The 21,932-nt window shown below is 41.1% G+C and overlaps 2 protein-coding genes across 4 annotated transcripts in view; one reads left to right on the top strand and one right to left on the bottom strand.

Annotated features, from left to right (window-relative positions):
• On the bottom strand, positions 1-2,121 carry LOC111957476 (protein PAXX). Of its 2 annotated transcripts, none has more exons than XM_023978305.2 (7): positions 1,883-2,121; positions 1,488-1,548; positions 1,357-1,406; positions 1,021-1,205; positions 801-851; positions 607-700; positions 1-422 (listed from the first exon to the last, which is right to left on the bottom strand). In XM_023978305.2, the coding sequence occupies exons 1-7, from the start codon at positions 2,017-2,019 to the stop codon at positions 374-376; spliced, it is 627 nt and encodes a 208-aa protein (XP_023834073.1). In that variant the 5' UTR covers positions 2,020-2,121; the 3' UTR covers positions 1-373. The 2 variants fall into 2 exon arrangements, with proteins under 2 accessions (XP_023834073.1, XP_023834074.1); XM_023978306.2 differs by having other exon boundaries at positions 801-848; positions 1,883-2,026.
• Positions 2,092-21,932, top strand: part of LOC111957480 (importin-11-like) — a 35,132-nt gene continuing 15,291 nt past the window's right edge. The window contains exons 1-3 of one of the 2 annotated variants that reach the window (XR_011474692.1): positions 2,092-2,178; positions 2,500-7,917; positions 8,093-8,491. Coding sequence is in view for 1 of the 2 variants with exons in the window: in XM_070436955.1 (XP_070293056.1) it covers positions 8,390-8,491 (102 nt within the window). In the remaining variant the exon portion in view is untranslated. Of the gene's footprint in view, positions 2,179-2,499; positions 8,492-21,932 lie in introns of those variants that run through there. The other variant, XM_070436955.1, reaches the window with a different exon arrangement.

Here is a 21,932-nt window from a genome sequence, read left to right as displayed (position 1 = left end):
ATAAATGAATGTTTATTACAGAAGTCAAGATTAAAATACATTTAAAAACCATGTTTCAAGTTTTCACACAGTGATTGAGGTAATGATCATCATGGTTGTTTTCCAAATGGCACCCTATTCCATAATTAGTGCACTACTTTTGACCTGGGCCCATATGGTCAGAAGTAGAGCACTATATAGGGAATAGTGTCACTTGGGACACACCTTATGAGTCCTTAAAAAGCAGATTATGTCATCATTAAATAGGTTGATTTTTAAAATGATGTTGCATTGTCAGTGGAATAAAATAACATTCATGCACTAAATTGTTATATGCAGCAGAAATGTGAGTGATGATGGAAGGCAACTGTGGTCATTTCTCTTTAGCAAATCATCATTGATCATCTTCATCATCAAATGCCACCCCGGTTGCTGGACGCTTTCTGGAAAAAGGACAGAAAAACAACATCAGTTAATTTGTCTCTTTGCAAATGGACCCACAGATGCATGGGAGTATTAACAACGAATATATTTGATATATTCCCTATGTAGTGCACTACTTTTGACCAGGGCCCATGCAATATGAAGGACCATGGGTGCCCTTTAGGGTTCAGACAAGTACAGCACCTTCTGGTTCCTGGGTTGATAAGAGAATCTCCTGGAAGACGCTTCTTGACTGCCAGAGTTTGGCCACTCTGCGGCTGTCTCCTTGGCTCAAAATCTGAAAGAGCAAGATTACCATTTACTTTACACCTTTATAGCCATGAGGACGAGCTATGGTCTTATTGTGACGTAACAAGACAAAATAAAACACAGCACACCTGTACTGCGTTTGTGTGGACTCTTTCCAGAACTGAATGGGGCTGGGCCTGCTYGACAGAAACAACACAGCAGAGAACGCTGAGTAAGGAGTGTTGGATCAAATCGTACACATGCAATCTGTACCAGCAACTATCAAGTTCTTGAACTTCCCTAGATCAGAGTCAGTATGATAAGAAGAGAACTCTGTATGCTGACTGAGGGCTCCGTCCCAAACCTTACTTGTATGGTCTAAACGAGTCAGACTGTCTGCCATTCTAAACAGCAGCTCTCTCAGTTTCTCTTTGGCCTCGGGCTGTTTCAGTCTGGACAGAGTCACATTCAGGTCCCCTGGACTGGTGCCTACACTGAGCACTGCACAGCTGTCCTGCATTGATACAGACACACTCCCACTGCCACACGCAGACCTGYGAGAAGATACGAGAGGAATACAAGTAAATGTTCAAGTATTATAAAGACATGGAATGTATAAATGTGTCCAAAAAAGTCAATGATCTTGTAAGGATCTCAAGGAGTACATGAGGTCCTTGGATTAAAATAAAAATGGGAAAAACATACCTAATTTTCATGATATAATCCTCTGTTGACTTCAAGGCAAACTTCTGTCTCTGAAAATAATAGTGCGTGCCATTCTGTTATCAAATAATGAAAGGAAATTCTACTTGGTTTGGTTAAATAAGTATACTTACAAACTGGCTCAATGTCTCACCAGTGAAATKTGTGCTCCACACATCAGAGGCATTTGTCAAACTGGGACAGGAAAACAAGCAAATTATGTTAGCCGTCATGTCACAACATCTCTAGCAATCATGTATATGTATTTATCTTACAGGTGGTAATCTTCTAACAATCTTCAGTTGGCACCACTAGTGGCCGCTTTTATACTTGTTGTTAGCCACTAACTAAAACACATCAGCACGAGCTTCTCACCCAAATCGATGAYATATGTAAAAGTCATGTTAGTTTGCTAGCTACATGCCAATAACTAGCTAGCAATTTAGGACAGTTTTCTGTTAACTAGCTAGTTATCGTTGTTAGAAAAGCATGGTTAGATATACGGAAATGACTAGCTATTAACACCCACCCAACATTGAACATCTCCGAATCTTTATGCGTGTAGCATATGAATTTACACTGGTCATTTTTATCTACCACGGTGCAGTAAGACATTTGGGTGAACGGTCGATTTCCATCCATGTTTTGCGTTGGTGTAGGCAGCATGATATGATGTTCAGGAAACCTCCACTGTGCGTGAGTGGTTGCTAGTGCTAGCCCACGTCTCTGTAACACCGTGCAACGGTTCGATGCTGAATGTGTAGCRAGTCAGTGAAGTAGGAGGATCAATCAGGAAGTGTTTGCAGCCGAGCAGCTGCTTCACGTGTATGTTACTTCTTATCTTGTTCTTTTTCAGAATATATGTTGATCTGTAAACAAAGATACCGTATTGTAGTTTGAACTGTGTAGCTAGCTACATGTTCGTCTAGACTCTAGCCTAGGAAGGTAATTATGATACTATTGATTGTTTTGCTAAATATGTGCGCTAGCTTGCCGTTGCATGTCTCAACCAGCAAATAAATAGCTAGTAAGATAACTATTATTTAATCCAATCCTATGTTACTCACGTTCATGTTATTGATGGTGGCTTTGGTATTTTGCCTTTGTATAATAATTGTTGACACAGTCTATTTCCATATTTGACAGGTGCAGTGGTCCAGTAATATGCATAAGATCTTGCTATGGCTTGGATGTCAAGGACCCGCAGTCTTCAGGTGTTCGACACATTGGAGTGATACCCCATTCCACAACATACTGGCATGTGGAACATATCTACAGAAGGGACCAGATGCGGTAAAACCGTAGATAGGCTGGACAATATTTGGGGAAAAGACCGGCATGCCTCTCCATAGGAACACAACGGGGGGAGCTCAGCATTCCAAGGGCAAAACGTGTTTTGGGGCTAGCATTTGATGACAACCGAGCTCGCTGCCCATACTTACATAATTAGAAAGGGGAGATTCTCATGATTAAAATGGTGTCCGACTTGAATAAAATCAAAATATACACATTATGAAACAGACATACAGTGAGGGAAAAAAGTATTTGATCCCCTGCTGATTTTGTACGTTTGCCCACTGACAAAGAAATGATCAGTCTATAATTTGAATGGTAGGTTTATTTGAACAGTGAGAGACAGAATATCAACAAAAAAATCCTGAAAAACGCATGTCAAAAATGTTATGAATTGATTTGCATTTTAATGAGGGAAATAAGTATTTGACCCCTCTGCAAAACATGACTTAGTACTTGGTGGCAAAACCCWTGTTGGCAATCACAGAGGTCAGACGTTTCTTGTAGTTGGCCACCAGGTTTGCACACATCTCAGGAGGGATTTTGTCCCACTCCTCTTTGCTGATCTTCTTCAAGTCATTAAGGTTTCGAGGCTGACGTTTGGCAACTCGAACCTTCAGCTCCCTCCACAGATTTTCTATGGGATTAAGGTCTGGAGACTGGCTAGGCCACTCCAGGACCTTAATGTCCTTCTTCTTGAGCCACTCCTTTGTTGCCTTGGGCGTGTGTTTTGGGTCATTGTCATGCTGGAATACCCATCCACGACCCATTTTCAATGCCCTGGCTGAGGGAAGGAGGTTTTCACCCAAGATTTGACGGTACATGGCCCCGTCCATCGTCCCTTTGATGCGGTGAAGTTTGTCCTGTCCCCTTAGCAGAAAAACACCCCCAAAGCATAATGTTTCCACCTCCATGTTTGACGGTGGGGATGGTTTCTTGGGGTCATAGGCAGCATTCCTCCTCGGCAAGTTGAGTTGATGCCAAAGAACTCCATTTTGGTCTCATCTGACCACAACACGTTCACCCAGTTGMCCTCTGAATCATTCAGATGTWCATTGGCAAACTTCAGACGGGCATGTATATGTGCTTTCTMGAGCAGGGGGACCTTGCGGYCGCTGCAGGATTTCAGTCCWTCACGGCGTAGTGTGTTACCAATTGTTTTCTTGATGACTATGGTCCCAGCTGCCTTGAGATCATTGACAAGATCCTCCTGTGTAGTTCTGGGCTGATTCCTCACCGTTCTCATGATCATTGCAACTCCACGAGGTGAGATCTTGCATGGAGCCCCAGGCCGAGGGAGATTGACAGTTCTTTTGTGTTTCTTCCATTTGCGAATAATCACAGAAACTGTTGTCACCTTCTCACCAAGCTGCTTGGTGATGGTCTTGTAGCCCATTCCAGCCTTGTGTAGGTCTACAATCTTGTCCCTGACATCCTTGGAGAGCTCTTTGGTCTTGGCCATGGTGGAGAGTTTGGAATCTGATTGATTGATTGCTTCTGTGGYCAGGTATCTTTTATACAGGTAAGAAACTGAGATTAGGAGCACTCCCTTTAAGAGTGTGCTCCTAATCTCCGTTCGTTACCTGTATGAAAGACACCTGGGAGCCAGAAATCTTTTTGATTGAGAAGGGGTCAAATACTTATTTCCCTCATTAAAATGCAAATCAATTTATAACATTTTTGACTTGCGTTTTTCTGGATATTTTTGTTGTTATTCTGTCTCTTACTGTTCAAATAAACCTACCATTAAAATTATAGACTGATCATTTCTTTGTCAGTGGGCAAACGTACAAAATCAGCAGGGGATCAAATACTTTTCCCCCTCACTGTACCTATATTTCCCCTATAGGAAACAATGGGATGACCTCAGAGTTCCATGAGTAATTTTTTTGTTGTTGTTTAAATTTTAACTAGCAGCAACGTGGGCAGGTCTTATTCCCAACAACAGGGAAGCAGGCATTGTGACATTTGGCTGGGAATAGAACATTCAGAAGGTGAGTTTGTGCCAAGGTGCTCAATAGAACTAATAGGAGCTGGCAGGGTGAAAAATGCCCTGAAATAAGGCCTGTTTTRTTTTGTGATTACTTCAAAACTACGAAAGGCAAATGGGAAATATGAACTAGTTTTTATCAGAAAAAAGCATTATTAAAAATGTCAGACCAGGGCTCTCCAACCCTGTTCCTGGAGAGCTGTAGGTTTTCACTCCTACCAAAGTTGTAACTAACCTGATTCATCATACCATCCAGCTAATTATTATAATCAATTGCGCTAGATCTACGGGGGGSTATTCCAGAAAGATAGTTTAACAAATTCAGGATTCCCTGAACATACCTGGCTTTCCTTAACCAGATGAGGGAGTCTAGGATTTCTTGGTTCCAGATTGGCTGCTTCTCGTTTAAGTATTTAGGCTAACCGAAGCGCATATTGGTTGATCTGACAACTGGCGCATGTATGCAGCGTTCAAAAAGGTCCTCGTGTCAATGACAGAAGAAATGTCAGATATTGAGTCAAAAGACAAGAGTCCACAACAAGAAATAATTGTAACAATGAATATGTTAACATATTTACCTCCAAAAAAGTAATACAGCAGCAAAAGCCAGAGAGGCAGCCTGGCAGAAAGTTGCAAACAGAATAAATGTTTAAGTGAAGTGTCAGGATTCCAATATCTAATAGACCTAGCTTACACACATGGGTGATTTATTAATAATGCTTTCACTTTTTATAGAGCACGTTTATTACAAATCTGGTGTCACAGTTGCAATGGTAGACCCATTCCAAAGCKTATGTAGGATGAGTAATAATAATTGATTGAATTCATAGACTGCTTTTCATGACAACACGGGCAACAATGTGTTGTCATGAAAGGTCAAATAATTCCTTCCATTTATAATGCACGGCCAACAATGCAGGCTCTGATGTCAATTGGATTTTCCGCAAAGGGACATGCCATAGTGACGGACAAGAATCTGATTGGAGGAGAAGCCTTGTCTTATTCACCAGGACAGGCTGAGATCAAGTGAACCTAGTTGGTAACAGGTTTGCTTCAGAACATTCATTGCTATGGTTGTTAATCAGACTATACGTCGAGCTCTCTTTCTGGAACTGGAGTTTGCTAAAATTTTGATTTGACAGATCTCGCTAACTCATTAATCCGGCTTTCTGGAATACCCCTCAGGAACAGGGTTGGAGAGCCCTGCTGTAGACACTAATACTAGACAGACAATCAAAACCGAGACATGACTGTATACACTACGATGTATGTCACTGACTGTAAATCAGAAAGATGTTACTTATCATACCRGTTGAGACACTGGCCTGGTCTGTGTATAAGGTGGTATGGCCGTGAGCTAGGTTCCTGTACACTGACACTTCTCTYTATGTGCATTCATCAGGGATCAGAGGTGGCGGCTACTCGGATTGGCCGACTGTACCTCCTCCAGTTTAGTCAACAGGGATCTATGTGTCCGCCCCTCAATGAGCTGCAGGGTTTTGACACAAGCTATGTTAGATCTACAATTGTATGATGCAAACAGCTACAAATACTTTTGTTTATTCTTCCGCTTGTTTGGCTTCTTAATATCCGCTCTCATGTCCATTATGTTAGTTTGTTTGGGCTAGGGTTGCAAAACTCCCTGGTTTTCCAGATATCCAAGTTGAAACACTACTTGATTCAGGAGGGAATGAGAACAAAATCCGTAATCCTCCAAACAGGATATGTGAAAAATTATTACATTCCCCTGCTGTCAGGGTTACCAATCCTATTGTGTGTGTCTGTCTGTCTTTGTTTTTGCCCCTGTGTGATGGTGTGTACACTTTGACTTCACTAGATGGCCAGGGTTATCATGCATTTTGATCAGATGGATTCTGTGTGTTTTAGTCTTGTGACTAAATCACATTACATTTGTATTTGTCAGATGCTTGGTAAACGTGTAGACTAACAGTGAAATGCTTACTTACGGGTCCTTCCCAACAATGCAGAGGGAGAAAACAGAGAAATAATAGAAAAGTAATAACACGTAATAATAAATACACCATGATTAACAATAACTTGGCTATATACACAGTACTGAGTTGATGTGCAGGGGTACGAGGCCATTCAGGTAGATATGTACATATATGTAGGGGTAAAGTGACTAGGCAACAGGACAGATAATACACAGTAGCAGCAGCGTATGTGATGAGTCCAAAAATGTTGTGCAAAAAGGGTCAATGCAGATAGTCTGGATAGCTATTTGGTTAACTATTTAACTAACTATTTAGAAGGTTTATGACTTGGGGTAGAAGCCGTTTAGTTAACTATTGGTTTTATCTTCCATAGCAACGAGTTCAATTGGTGACCTCATATTTACTGTTGTCTGCATACTTGCAGATTAATTTTTGTTTTAAATGACCAGCTTCGTCTGTCTGTCTGTCTGTCTGTCTGTCTGTCTGTCTGTCTGTCTGTCTGTCTGTCTGTCTGTCATCTGATGGAATGCACCTGGCAGGTGGGGATGACTGCAAACTTAAGGGCTGGAATCTTAGAATGGGTTCCTCTTCCCCCACTTTCACTAGCAAGAGGCGAGGGATGCCAATGAATGTTGACATAATAAGGAGTCAAAATGCATTTGTAATACCCATGGCAAAGTAAGTAGGTGCACAAATGTAAAATATATTTCTGGTGAAAGCACTCTAAGTGTATGCAGTATACACAGTAGCCCACGTCGGGAGCGCATTCTAGCCACAGGCAGGTAAATGAAGATTGATTTCACTATTTGAGTAATGCCTTTTATTTTCACCATTGTAATATAACCCTTGTGTTCATCAAGCTCCCATCTACATGATCAGTCAGTCTGTCAACATAAAGTGTTACGTCCCAAATGGAACTCTATTCCCTTCACAGTGCACTAAATTAGACGACTACCATAGTATGGTGCACTACAAAAGTAGAGAGAGAATATGTTGCCATTTGGGACACACCTGATGTGATGGACAATTTGATGTCAAGCCCTTGGGTTGCTCGTTATAGCTATAGGAGAGAGAGAATTCCCATTATTCACTGGAGTGATCGTATGGGCCATAGGATCACTCCAGTGAATAATGGGAATTATCTCTCCTGTAGCTATGACGAGTAGGTGCTCCTATGGGTTGAGAGAAACATGTGCCAGCCTCTAAGTCAGAGTGCCCTGGGTGGAGGAGTGTGGAGACTGAAGTGGCATCCTACSCATGAGCACCTGCTGTTGGCTGCTTGCATGCACATCGACTTCCACGTCCTTCACTGCCAGCAAGCCCTGGGTGAGTCTGACTGTCTGGGACATGATGAGCAGATGAAAACTAAACTCATCCCTTTACCATAACTACCATGTTTGACGCATTCCAACAAAATAGGCTTAGTAGTTATGTTTAGTGTTGTAGAAATTGTAAGAGCAATAATGTTTTGTCATTGTGTTCACTTCACTTTTTCCTCTAGAGGGCAGTGGAGGAGCGTGTTCTGTCCTAGCCTACATCCTTCACAACTCTCTGYCCTACGGGGTGGACTTGGCCAACCTTTCCCTGGAGGAGCCTGCTCCCCTGTGGAGAGGTTTTGGACTTGTTGGTAAAGCCCATGAAATCAGGAGTCAGAAGAATTGATGTGATATCTCACCATAGAGGATTGTTTAAGCCAACTACTACCAGAGGTCGACCGAATAATCAGCATGGCCGATTAATTAGGGCCGATTTCAAGTTTTCATAATAATCAGTAATCTGCCTTTTTGGATGCCGATTTATGGACGATTACATTGTAATCCACGAGGAGACTGCGTGGCAGGCTGACCACCTGTTACGCAAGTGCAGCATCAAAAGGACCTTGTGTCTGCAAAGAGCCAAGGTAAGTTTCTAGCTAGCATTAAACTTATCTTATAAAAAACATTCTTCACATAATCACTAGTTATCTACATATGGTTGATGATATCACTAGGTTAACTAGCTTGTCCTGCGTTGCATATAATCAAAGCGGTGCCTGTTAATTTATCATCGAATCACAGCCTACTTCAACTTCTCCAAATGGGTGATGATTTAACAAAAGCACATTTGCGAAAATAGCACAATCGTTGCACAAATGTACCTAACCATAAACATCAATGCCTTCCTTAAAATCAATACACAGAATTATATTTTTTTAAACCTGCATATTTAGTGAAAAGAAACGCATGTTAGCAGGCAATATTAACTAGGGAAATTGTGTCACTTCTCTTGCGTTCAGTGCAAGCAGAGTCAGGGTATATGCACAGTTTGGGCCGCCTGGCTTGTTGCGAACTGTGTGAAGACCATTTTCTTCCTAACAAAGACCGTAATTAATTTGCAGAATTTTACATAATTATGACATAACATTGAATGTTGCGCATTTGTAACAGCAATATTTAGACTTGGGGTTGCCACCCGTTCGATAAAATACGGAACGATAAAATACGGAACGGTTCCGTATTTCACTGAAAGAAACGTTTTGTTTTTTAAATGATAGTTCCGGATTTGACATATTAATGACGAAAGGCTCGTATTTCGGTAAGTTTATTATAATTAGCTATGATTTGAGATTTGATAGAGCAGTCTGACTGAGCGGTGGTAGGCAGCAGCAGGCTCGTAAGCATTCATTCAAACAGCACTTTACTGCATTTGGCCAGCAGCTGTTAGCAATGCTTGAAGCCCAGCGCTGTTTATGACTTCAAGCCTATGAACTCCCGAGATTAGGCTGCCAATACTTTAGTGCCTATAAGAATAGTCAAAGGTATAGTGAAATACAAATGGTATGAGAGAAAATAGTCGATGCGTCATAATTCCTATAATATCTACAACTAAAACTTCTTAACTGGGAATATTGAAGACTCATGTTAAAAGGAACCACCAGCTTTCATATGTTCTGAGCAAGGAACTTAAACGTTAGCTTTTTTACATGGCACATATTGCACTTTTACATTCTCCAAGCACGTTTATATAGTATGATATATATATATATATATATATATATATAAAAATCGTCTGATTAATCGGTATCGCCTTTTTTGGGTTCTCCAATAATCGGTATCGGCGTTGAAAATGATAATCGGTCAACCTCTAACTACTACTAGATGTTCCTGTCTCACTCATTTCACTGTACTCCTTCAACAAACACACAAAGAACCAGCACCAATTTAAATTATATATATATATATATATATATAACACATATAACAGTGGGGCAAAAAAGTATTTAGTCAGCCACCAATTGTGCAAGTTCTCCCACTTAAAAAGATGAGAGAGGCCTGTAATTTTCTCATAGGTACACTTCAACTATGACAGACAAAATGAGAAAAAATCCTGAAAATCACATTGTAGGATTTTTAATGATTTATTTGCAAATTATGGTGGAAAATAAGTATTTTTTGTATGTTGTTGCAAAATGCTCATTCCAATGCTGCATACATGATACAAATGCACCTGGCATTTATTCAATATTCCTTGGATTAAACAGGCCTACAATGAATAACATGCATACAGTGGGGAGAACAAGTATTTGATACACTGACGATTTTTGCAGGTTTTCCTACTTACAAAGCATGTAGAGGTCTGTAATTTTTTATCATAGGTACACTTCAACTGTGAGAGAAGGAATCTAAAACAAAATCCAGAAAATCACATTGTATGATTTTTTAAGTAATTAATTGGCATTTTATTGCATGACATTAAGTATTTGAATACATCAGAAAAGCAGAACTTAATATTTGGTACAGAAAACCTTAGTTTGCAATTACAGAGATAATACGTTTCCTGTAGTTCTTGACCAGGTTTGCACACACTGCAGCAGGGATTTTGGCCCACTCTCCATACAGACCTTCTCCAGATCCTTCAGGTTTCGGGGCTGTCGCTGGGCAATACGACTTTCGGCTCCCTCCAAAGATTTTCTATTGGGTTCAGGTCTGGAGACTGGCTAGGCCACTCCAGGACCTTGAGATGCTTTCTTACGGGAGCCACTCTTAGTTGCCCTGGCTGTGTGTTTTCGGGTCGTTGTCATGCTGGAGAGACCCAGCCACGACCCATCTTCATGCTCTTACTGAGGGAAGGAGGTTGTTGGTCAAGATCTCGCGATACATGGCCCCATCTCCATCCTCTCCTCAATACGGTGCAGTTGTCCTGTCCCCTTTGCAGAAAAGCATCCCCAAAGAATGATGTTTCCACCTCCATGGCTTCACGGTTGGGATGGTGTTTCTTGGGGTTGTACTCATCCTTCTTCTTCCTCCAAACACGGCGAGTGGAGTTTAGACCAAAAAGCTCTATTTTTGTCTCATCAGACCATGACCTTCTCCCATTCCTCCTCTGGATCATCCAGATGGTCATTGGCAAACTTCAGACGGGCCTGGACATGCGCTGGCTTGAGCAGGGGGACCTTTGCGTGCGCTGCAGGATTTTAATCCATGACGGCGTAGTGTGTTACTAATGGTTTTCTTTGAGACTGTGGTCCAGCTCTCTTCAGGTCATTGACCAGGTCCTGCCGTGTAGTTCTGGGCTGATCCCTCAGCATTCCTCATGATCATTGATGCCCCACGAGGTGAGATCTTGCATGGAGCCCAGACCGAGGGTGATTGACCCGTCATCTTGACCTTCTTCCATTTTCTAATAATTGTGCCAACAGTTGTTGCCTTCTCACCAAGCTGCTTGCCTATTGTCCTGTAGCCCATCCCAGCCTTGTACAGGTCTACAATTTATCCCTGATGTCCTTACACAGCTCTCTGGGTCTTGGCCATTGTGGAGAGGTTGGAGTCTGTTTGATTGAGTGTGTGGACAGGTGTCTTTTTATACAGGTAACGAGTTCAAACAGGTGCAGTTAATACAGGTAATGAGTGGAGAACAGGAGGGCTTTCTTAAAAGAAAAACTAACAGGTCTGTGAGAGCGGAATTCTTACTGGTTGGTAGGTGATCAAATACTTATGTCATGCAATAAAATGCAAATTAATTACTTAAAAATCATACAATGTGATTTTCTGGATTTTTGTTTTAGATTCCGTCTCTCACAGTTGAAGTGTACCTATGATAAAAATGAACAGACCTCTACATGCTTTGTAAGTAGGAAAACCTGCAAAATCGGCAGTGTATCAAATACTTGTTCTCCCCACTGTATATCTGAACTATTTATGATTGTGTAGGAGCAAGGTCAAGTATCATTCTACCCTGATTAATATTTTATTTAATGGCAAACSAACACCTTTTAGGTCAGTAAACATAACCGATCTTAATGTATGCTTCCCTGATAAGTGGGTCGCGGATTTGTTGCAACTGTTTGAAAGTGTGTTCCAGGAAAATAATTAGTTAAATCCACTTGTACTTTCATGTATATAATATTTTTTTAGCAATACATTTACTGTATTTACTGTACTTCTCTTATACTGTTACCTCTAAGTGTGACTTACTTTGTGGACATCTAAGCTTAGTTTGACATTGTGCATATCTACTACTATAATCAATATTCACCATAATGATTTTGCTTAGTGCATCATAGACGGGCTGGCTTTTAGCAACAAAACCAACGTGTGCGCAACTATGGGGCAAAACAGACGGGGTTGGCTTAGATTGTTCACAACATGMAAACTATATTTCATCTCCAATGAGCACTACAAATCAGGATCAATGAGTTAGCCGGCTAACTTTGATAAGCAACCAGAAACAACTATAGATTTTATGGTTTATTTCAAGCGTATCTTTCAAAATAATGAACAGTTATATRAATATTTAGGCAAGTTAGCTGGCGAACTCCTTGAACCTGCTTCGTAGTAAACCCTTGGTTGTCTCTCAAATACATCATTACAGTTGTTGGTTAGCTAGTGAATTTTAACCATATTAGCATAAATGTAACATCAGTCAAAGCATCTCAAAACACATGACATGGTATCAAGAACAAGATAAAACTAGCAGAAACAAACCACCTACAATTCCTCACATGGCAGCTTGTCATTGTTGCTTGCTATCTGGCCATCCAGAATCACCACAGACAGCCTTCTGCCCCACTGAAGTGTGCACATCGTTTTCGTGACGTTGTCAGCTAACCTGTCTATACCTAGGCAACAGTACATCCTAATAACTTGTAGCCATCGTGTACTGATCTCTGGTAAAGAAGACAAAAGTAGTAAAACAATATGTAGCCTAATATGAATGTTTTATTTAGAATAGAACATAATATGGGGGCTCCRGAGTGGCGCAGAGGTCTAAGGCACTGCATCTCACTACAGACACCGTGGTTCGAATCCAGGCTCTATCACAACCGGCCGTGATTGGGAGTCCCATAGGGCGGAGAACAATTGGCCCACCGTCGTCCTGGTTTGGCCGGTGTAGGCCGTCATTGTAAATAAGAATTTGCTCTTAACTGACTTGCCCAGTTAAATATAGGTTAAATAAAATCAAAATATTAGTACCTTCAGCAAGCACATTGACAGTAGACCAGGCCCCATGATCAGGGCCTATATACACAAAGGTTGCTTACCGCCCCAACAGGTCCACATACGACGCAATCACACTGCACACTGCCCTAACCCATCTGGACAAGAGGAATACCTATGTAATGCTGTTCATCGACTACAGCTCAGCTCACCCTGGGTCTCGACCCCGTCCTGTGCAACTGGGTCCTGGACTTCCTGACGGGCCGCCCCCAGGTGGTGAGGGTAGGAAACAACATCTCCACCCCGCTGATCCTCAACACTGGGGCCCCACAAGGGTGCGTTCTCAGCCCTCTCCTGTACTCCCTGTTCACCCATGACTGCGTGGCCATGCACGCCTCCAACTCAATCATCAAGTTTGCAGACAACGCTTCAGTGGTAGACTTGATTATCAACAACGATGAGATGGCCTACAGGGAGGAGGTGAGGGCCCTCGGAGTGTGGTGTCAGGAAAATAACCTCACACTCAATGTCAACAAAACAAAGGAGATGATCGTGGACTTCAGGAAACAGCAGAGGGAGCAGCCCCCTATCCACATCGACGGAACAGTAGTGGAGAAGATGAACGTTTTAAAGTTGCTCCCTAGTGAACACATTACGACAAAACTGAAATGGTCACCCACACAGACAGCGCTGGTGAAGAAGCGCGCAGCGCCTCTTTCAACGTCAGGAGCTGAAGAAATTTGGCTTGTTACCAAAAACGCTCAAACTTTTACAGATGCACAATCGAAGAACATCCTGTCGGCTTTATCAGCCTGGACGTGCAACTGCTCTGCCCATAACCGTAAGGCTCTCGAGGGTATGAGGTCTGCAGAACGCATCACCGGGGGCAAACTACCTGCCCTCCAGGACACCTACACCACCCGATGTCACAGAAGGCCAAAAAGATCATCACGGACAACAACCACCTGAGCCACTGCCTGTTCACCCCGCTTCATCCAGAAGGCGAGGTCAGTACAGGTGCATCAAACGGGGACCGAGAGACTGAAAAACAGCTTCTATCTCAAGGCCATCAGACTGTAAAACAACTCACTAACTATGAGTGGCTGCCAACGTACTGACTCATTCTAGCCACTTTAATAATGAAAATGTATGTAATAAATGCATCACTAGCCACTTTAAACAATGCCACTTTATATCATGTTACATACCCTACATTACTCATCTCATATGTATATACGTACTCTATACCATCTACTGCATCTTGCCTATGCCGTTCCCTTCGCTCATCATACATCTTTAGTTCATATTCTTATTCATTCTTACGCTTGGGTGTAAGGTAGTTTTTGTGAAATTGTTAGATTACTTGTTAGATATTACTGCATGGTCGGAACTAGAAGCACAAGCATTTCGCTACACTCGCATTAACATCTGCTAACCATGTGTATGTGACAAATAAGATTTGATTTGAAATGATCTACTGTAGGATCTGTCTATACCAGGGATCTCCAACCATGTCCCTGGAGAGCTACTGTCCTGCAGATTTTCACTCCAACCCTAATCTAGCGCACCTGGTTCTAATATCTGGTTGATACGCTGAATCAGGTTAGTTACAACTGGGGATGGGTTTGAAAACCTGCTGGAGGGTAGCTCTACCCAGGAACAGGGTTGGAGAGCCCTGGTCTGTACAATATTATTCATTTTGAAATAAAAGGCTAAACTGATCCTAGATCAGCACTACTCTGAGGCGCTATGGGACACGGGCCTGGCTCAGCTGTATCACAGGGTTAGTAACATCTTGACCTCCCAACACAAACAGAACAAGTCAATGGTCCTTGATGATCAGACAGTTTCAGATTGATGGGTCTAGTTATTGAATAAAGTTCTTGGGCTATAGAGTTTAAATAACTTCCCTCCTGCATGGTTTCAAATCTGTATTGCTCTCCAGGGTTTGTGTGCTTGTCTGATCAATTTAATACTGATCATCAGTATTGTAGGCTTTATCTCTATAACATGATAAAACAATGACACTACTCTATACTGAAGAAAATAATCACATACTTTATTAATTACTGGATTGGCCAAATACATATCAGTATTTCTAAAACCAGAAATGGTTAATTATCTTCCTCACTCTTGTGGTAAAGAATTGTCATGCACATGTGCCCAAACCTTTTAATTCATAACAGTGAGGATGGAAGCTGCTGGTGGCAAGGAAATATGTTATGGATTCAAAACGCATCATGTTTGCTGTGGATCGCGCCTTTCTGAGCAACAGTGTGTGTGTTTAGCTAAGAACAGCTGACACAAGCTTCGTCAAGTTTCATTTTTACTATCAAGGTATCTTTTTTTTTTTCTTAGGGGGGTGATCAARTTTAATATTGCAGATAGATTGTGTGTTCTATCAATTTTATTGTTTACATKATTTCCAATCCCCCATATAATTATTTTCTTATAATTAAAAATATATATTTTCCATCTTTATTATTTTGCCCTAACCCTACCACCACTCCCTAATTGGAGTAAACTAACGAACAACAATACTTAAGCTTCTACTTACACTTTATACATACTGTATTCATTTTACAGACACAGTATATTTTACATTCGTTTTTAAAAAAAAATTTTTTTTTTATCCCACCCTTCAGTTACACTCAACCCCACCCATCTACCCCATCTAGGTATAATTTCTTAGGTCTTCATTTGAGATTGCATTCTGAAAAGGTGTAATTCGCAGATGAAGGCCTTTCCTTAGATTGTGTTAGGGGTCTTTGGAAGGCCACTGCTAACATACAGTGCATTCGGAAAGTTTTCAGACCCCTTGACTTTTCCCACATTTTTTTTACAGCCTTATTCAAAATMMATTAAATTATTTATTTCCCCTCATCAATCTATACACAATACCCCATAATGACAAAGTGAAAACAGTTTAAGAAATGTTTTCAAATGTATAAAAAAAAWAAAAAGATACCTTATTGTAAGTGTAACTATTCAGACCCTTTGCTATGAGTCTCYAAATAGAGCTCAGGTGCATCCTGTTTCCATTGATCATGCTTGAGATGTTTCTACTCGARGGGAGTCTACCTGAGGTAAATTCAATTGATTGGACATGATTTGGAAAGGCACACACCTGTTTATATAAGGTCCCATAGTTGACAATGCATGTCCGAGCAAAAATCAAGCCATGAGGTTGAAGGAATTGTCTGTAAAGCTCCGAGACAGGATTGTGTCGAGGCACAGATCTGGGAATGTCTGCAGCATTGAATGTTCCCAAGAACACAGTGGCCTCCAACATACTTAAATGGAAGAAGTTTGGAACCACCAAGACTCTTCCTTGAGCTGATCGCCCGGCAAAACTGAGCAATTGGTAGAGATGGGCCTTGGTAAGGGAGATGACCAAGTTTCCGATGGTCACTCTGACAGAGGTCCAGAGTTCCTCTGTGGAGATGGGAGAACCTTCCAGAAGGACAACCATCTTTTCAGCACTCCACCAATCAGGCCTTTATGGTAGAGTGGCCAGACGGAAGCCACTCCTCAGTAAAAGGTGCGTGACAYCCCTCTRGGAGTTTGCCAAATGGCACCTAAAGGACTCTCAGACCATGAGATAAGATTCTCTGGTCTGATGAAACCAAGATTGAACTCTTTGGCCTGAATGCCAAGAGTCACATCTGGAGGAAACCTGGCACCATCCCTACAGTGAAGCATGGTGGTGGCAGCATCATGCTGTGGGAATGTCTTTCAGCTGCAGGGACTGGGAGACTAGTCAGGATCAAGYGAAAGACGAACGGAGCAAAGTACAGAAAACCTGCTCCAGAGCGCTCAGGACGTCAGACTGGGGCGAAGGTTCACCTTCCAACAGGACAGCGACCAGAGCCCGGACTTGAACCTGACCAAACTTCTCTGGAGAGATCTGAAAATAGCTATGCAGCGACGATGCCAGATCTTGAGAGGATCTGCAGAAAAGAATGGGAGAAACTCCCCAAACACAGGTGTGCCAAGCGTCATACTCAAATAGGACGTGAGGCTGTAATCGCCGCCAAAGGTTCTTCAACAAAGTACAGAGTAAAGGGTCTGAATACTTATTTTAATGTGATATTTCAGTAAAAAAAATATATAATTTGCCAAAAATTATAAAAACATTTTTTGGGCTTTGTCATTATGGGATATTGTGTGTAGATTGATGAGAAAAAAAAACAATTTAATCCATTTTAGAATAAGGCTGTAACGTAACAAAATGTGAGATAAGTCAGGTGGTCAGAATACTTTTCCGAATGCACTGCAGCTAGCTTTCTATGTGGTTGTGCCATTTTCATGACCATGTTGTCTGTGTTGACAACGCACCTATTTACTTGTAGGAAATGTAGCTAGCTGGCTACATGCCTAGCAAGATACGAGTCTGCGGGCAAGTTCGCCAACGTAAGTTAGCAAGGTATCTCTAACTAGGTAGGTAGCTAGGTAGCTACACTGAACAAAAATATTAACGCACCATGTAAATTGTTGGACCCATGTTTCATGGGAAACTGGTCACAATTGAAGGAATGATGGATGGCGCTAAATACATGGAAATTCTTGAGGGAAACCGGTTTCAGTCTTCCAGAGATTTGAGACTGGGGACAATGACCCTAAGCAGGACAATGACCATAAGCATACTGCTAAAGCAACACTCGAGTGGTTTAAGGGGAAACATTTAAATGTCTTGGAATGGCCTAGTCAAAGCCCACACCTCATTCCAATTGAGAATCTGTGGGATGACTTAAAGATTGCTGTACACCAGCGGAACCCATCCAACTTGAAGGAGCTGGAGAAGTTTTGCCTTGAAGAATGGACAAAAGTCCCATTGGCTAGATGTGCCAAGCTTATAGAGACATGGTGGCTCTACAAAGTTCTGCACGCTCAAGTTTTCTGTTTGTTTTTGTTTTATTTCTTGTTTGTTTCACAATAAAACATATTTTGCATCTTTTTAAAGTGATAAGCATGTTGTGTAAATCAAGTGATACAAACTCCCKAAATAATTTTTCATTCCAGGTTGTAAGGCAACAAAATAGGAAAAATGCCTAGGGGGTGAATACTTTCGCAATCCACTGTATCTATATTCCCAGTCATGTGAAATCCATAGATTGGGGCCTAATTCATTTATTTCAATTGACTGATTTCCTGTAATGTACTGTAACTCAGGAAAATCTTTGAAATTYTTGCATGTTGCATTTATATTTTTGTTCAGTGCAGATAGATGTCTTTGACAGTTTTGCAGAATAGAAAAATATCCTCCGTTGTAGCTTACGTTAGCACTATTTTCATTCTAGTAAGAACTCACAGCTATGGAACTATTTAGAATTAGAATTTCCCTTGAGACTCGATGCAGCCAAGTCATTGTTTTGATTTTAAACGACAACTACGAAGATGACTAGTCATACATATCCATCTTATGTATTAGTGTAGCCTGCTAACTGTGACAGGAATCTTGCTAATCGTGATGATACTCCAAGAATTTTAGCTTTTCTGACGTTGCACACAGACCACTTTTTATTGATATTCTAATCAATATTGTCTCCAGAGCACTTTGTAACCACACTCTTCCCATAGAAACAAAGCAACATCACCCACTGATGAAAGAATGTACCAGAAGTACAGTTGCGGCCAAGTATGTTGGCACCCTTGCATGTTTCTTAAATTATTCTACATTTCTTTGGTCATCAACATTGCAGAACCAATTTTATTTTTGTAAACTTGAGTTAAAAAAAAATATTGAGAAAATAAAGACAAATGGCATGGACAAAATGATTGGCATCTCGAAGCTAGTACTTGATTGCTTCTTGTAGCCATCAATGAGCTTGCTGAACCTTTCTACTGACAATTTGGTCCACTTTTCAGTAGGGTCCGAGAGTGAAGTACTTACACTATAGTCTAACATGTTGGCTCAGCATTCCCGAACAGTCCCATTACAAGTCAGAATGTTGAACAAACTTCATTTCAACTTACTTTACCTGTTGTCCTCTGATTTTCTCCCTATGTCAGAGGTAATCTGAGACAAAATATACACAGGGAAGCATTATGAGATTCTTCTTTCTCATGGTCTGAGAGTCCTTTAGGTGCCCTTTGGCAAACTCCAAGCGGGCTGTCATGCGCCTTTTACTGAGGAGTGGCTTCAGTATGCTGGTCGCACGTGACAAACACTTGCACAATAGAGAGAAATAGTAATGTTGTCTTTTTGTTGGCACTATCTGGTTCGTTGGACAAAGCCTATGGGGGAAACGAATGTCGTTTTTGGATAAACACTGAAAATGGTGGTAAACATAGGCTTATGAGATCTTATATGTTTTGTTCTATGAGATAATCTTCATCAGCCAACTTCACTTATTCTGACTTTTGAAGTATTTATGTAAAGGTCATATTAACGGACTGATATTATCTCATAGAACAAAATGTATAAGCTCTCCTAAGCCTACTGTCAAAAGGACCAACAGCATGGACAAGCATTAAAGTGTAAATCTCTAATTGTACTCAACGTTCTGGTTTGTAGGGACTCTTTCTTTCACACTAAAAAGCCATGGGGTAACCATGGTAACAGTCTGTTCAGGCAAACTTTTCAGCAGCAAGCTGCCTTTTATACCATGGCTATAATTTAACATATTTACCGCTATCAATGTGTTCAACATCCACTGAAGTAGATAGCAAGTATACTAGATAGCAACAGTAGTTGCCTTGGTAACCAGACAAACAGACATGCTAGTTTATCTAGCCAAACCAGCAGGCCATAGCATACTATTATGAAAATCTAATTCAACGCCAATGTTTTCAATTCAACTTTTGCTTTCAAAAGCAGCTCAAACATAGAACATGTAAGAATGAACTATATTCATTGAATTCTACTGTGCAAATATACAGTGCATTATAGGGAAATAATGCACACTCTAGAATGCCCTTCAAGCCAATCAGAAACGAGTAATTAACAAAGTCATGGTATAAATATGGTAAATGCCATTCCATTTGCTTCGTTCCGGCCATTATTATAAGCCGTCCCCCCTCAGCAGCCTCCTGTGCTTTGGGGTTGTCTTCCTACTGGAAGACCCACAACCTTCAATGGAGATCCAGGTTATGGACACTGGGTTGACCATTGGACTACAAAACACCTGCTAATCTTCTGATTTTATTATGCCTTGTGCACATTTAAGGCCCCCAGTTTCAAAGGCAGCAAAGCAACCTCACAGCATTATCATAGCTTCCCCATGTTTGATTGTAGTGAGGATGTTCTTTTAATTGAATGCTTCATTTGGTCCTCTGTAAACCCAGGGCTGATCTGGATCTGGATCTTGGTCCACAGAACATTTTCCCCAGGATTAAGGCTTGTTTAGGTGGGTTTTTGAGAAGTTCAATCAGGCTTTCTAGTCTCCTTCAGCAGTGAGGTCTTCCTATGTTTACCAATGGCTAAATTAAGTGTTCATAGAAAACAACACCCTCTCTACAATCAATTATGGGTGTAGTTCGATAATAATGTGAGGTTGCTTTGCAGCCTCTAGTGCTGTGGGCCTTGAATGTGTGCAAGGTATCATAAAATCAGCAGATTATCAAGGTGTTTTGGAGTGCAACATTCAACCCTGTGTCCAAAAACTGTATCGTTTTTGAAGGTTGTGGGTCTTCCAGTAGGACAACAACCCCAAACACACATAAAAAGCACCCTGGAATGGTACAGAAAGAAACGCTGGACTGTTTTGGAGTGGCCAGTGAAGAGTCCAGATCTGAATCGCATCCATAACATATGGCGAGAGCTGAAAACAGCAGTTGGTGGAGGGCACCCCTCTAACATTGAAGAGTTGCCAGTAGAAAGGTGCAATGTGCTCATTGATGGCTACAAGAAGCGTTTGTCGGCAGTTATGTTGGCCAAAGGCTGTGCAACCATGTACCAAATCTGGGGCGCCAATAGTTTAGTCCATGCCATTTGTCTATTTTCTAAATTTAAATTGTTAACTTAAATTTACAAAAATAAATTGGTTCTACAATGTTGAAAATTCAATACGGTGTGGAGACCAAATGTTGTTTTCAATTTCAACTTATTTCAGAAGAAATAGGAAATTATTTAAGAAAAGTGCAATGGTGCCAATATATGTATGGAAAAACTACCTAACATAAGGAATGGGACCAGCACACAGAAATTGTTGTGGCATTTTGCTTAACATTTCAAGGGGGGGTTGAGAAATGGCCATAGTCTGATCGATGTCCTATCATATGCACTGACTCAAAGACCAGTCTCCCAGTTGTGACATTTCACTGTGAAATACAAAGAAACAGATTAATAGACAGGTCTGTGAAAAGCTGCAGTACTCTGTGCTATTCCCAATCTTATAGAGCATGCATGACACTATCTTGATATCAAAATAAAAACATTTAATAAAATAAAAACATTTCTGAAATGACTCATTTGTTACAAGCACATTTCCTCTGATCCTTGTTTCCATGTTTCCTCTCCTTAACTCTTATCACTTCCCTCTGACTTTGGGTAGGAAATGAGTGAAGGCTAGGAAAAGAGGACACAAGGAGTCGAGGAAAGGCTATTGAGATTCAGCCCTGGTTAGGTTGAAACGTGTTGCACTATGCTGCTGTATGAATTGCCAAAGGGCTGATCTTTCATTACTTTGTATCGAGTGAGTTGAGAAAACACTTTTGCATCTAAAACCAAAGGCTACCCTGTTAGTATACACATAATGTAGGCTACATGCATTCTCTCTTTTGTCATTTTGGATTGTAGTTTCTTCATGCCTCTAGATGGCAGTCTATCACAGTAATTTCCTTACTGAACCGACCTACTCCTACACACCAAGCTCTGTCTCTCTGTTCTTGTAGCTTTAGGGCCTTTTGTGTGTTAATTTAACAGTTTAAAAAAATTCTACTAACCAAATCCCGGATTGCCCCTTTACTTTATCTTGTATTTAA

Source organism: Salvelinus sp. IW2-2015, linkage group LG33 (assembly GCF_002910315.2).
Source record: "Salvelinus sp. IW2-2015 linkage group LG33, ASM291031v2, whole genome shotgun sequence".
Taxonomy (NCBI): Eukaryota; Metazoa; Chordata; class Actinopteri; order Salmoniformes; family Salmonidae; genus Salvelinus; species Salvelinus sp. IW2-2015.
Note: the sequence above shows the minus strand (reverse complement) of the source record. Positions and strands in the feature narration are given on the sequence as shown.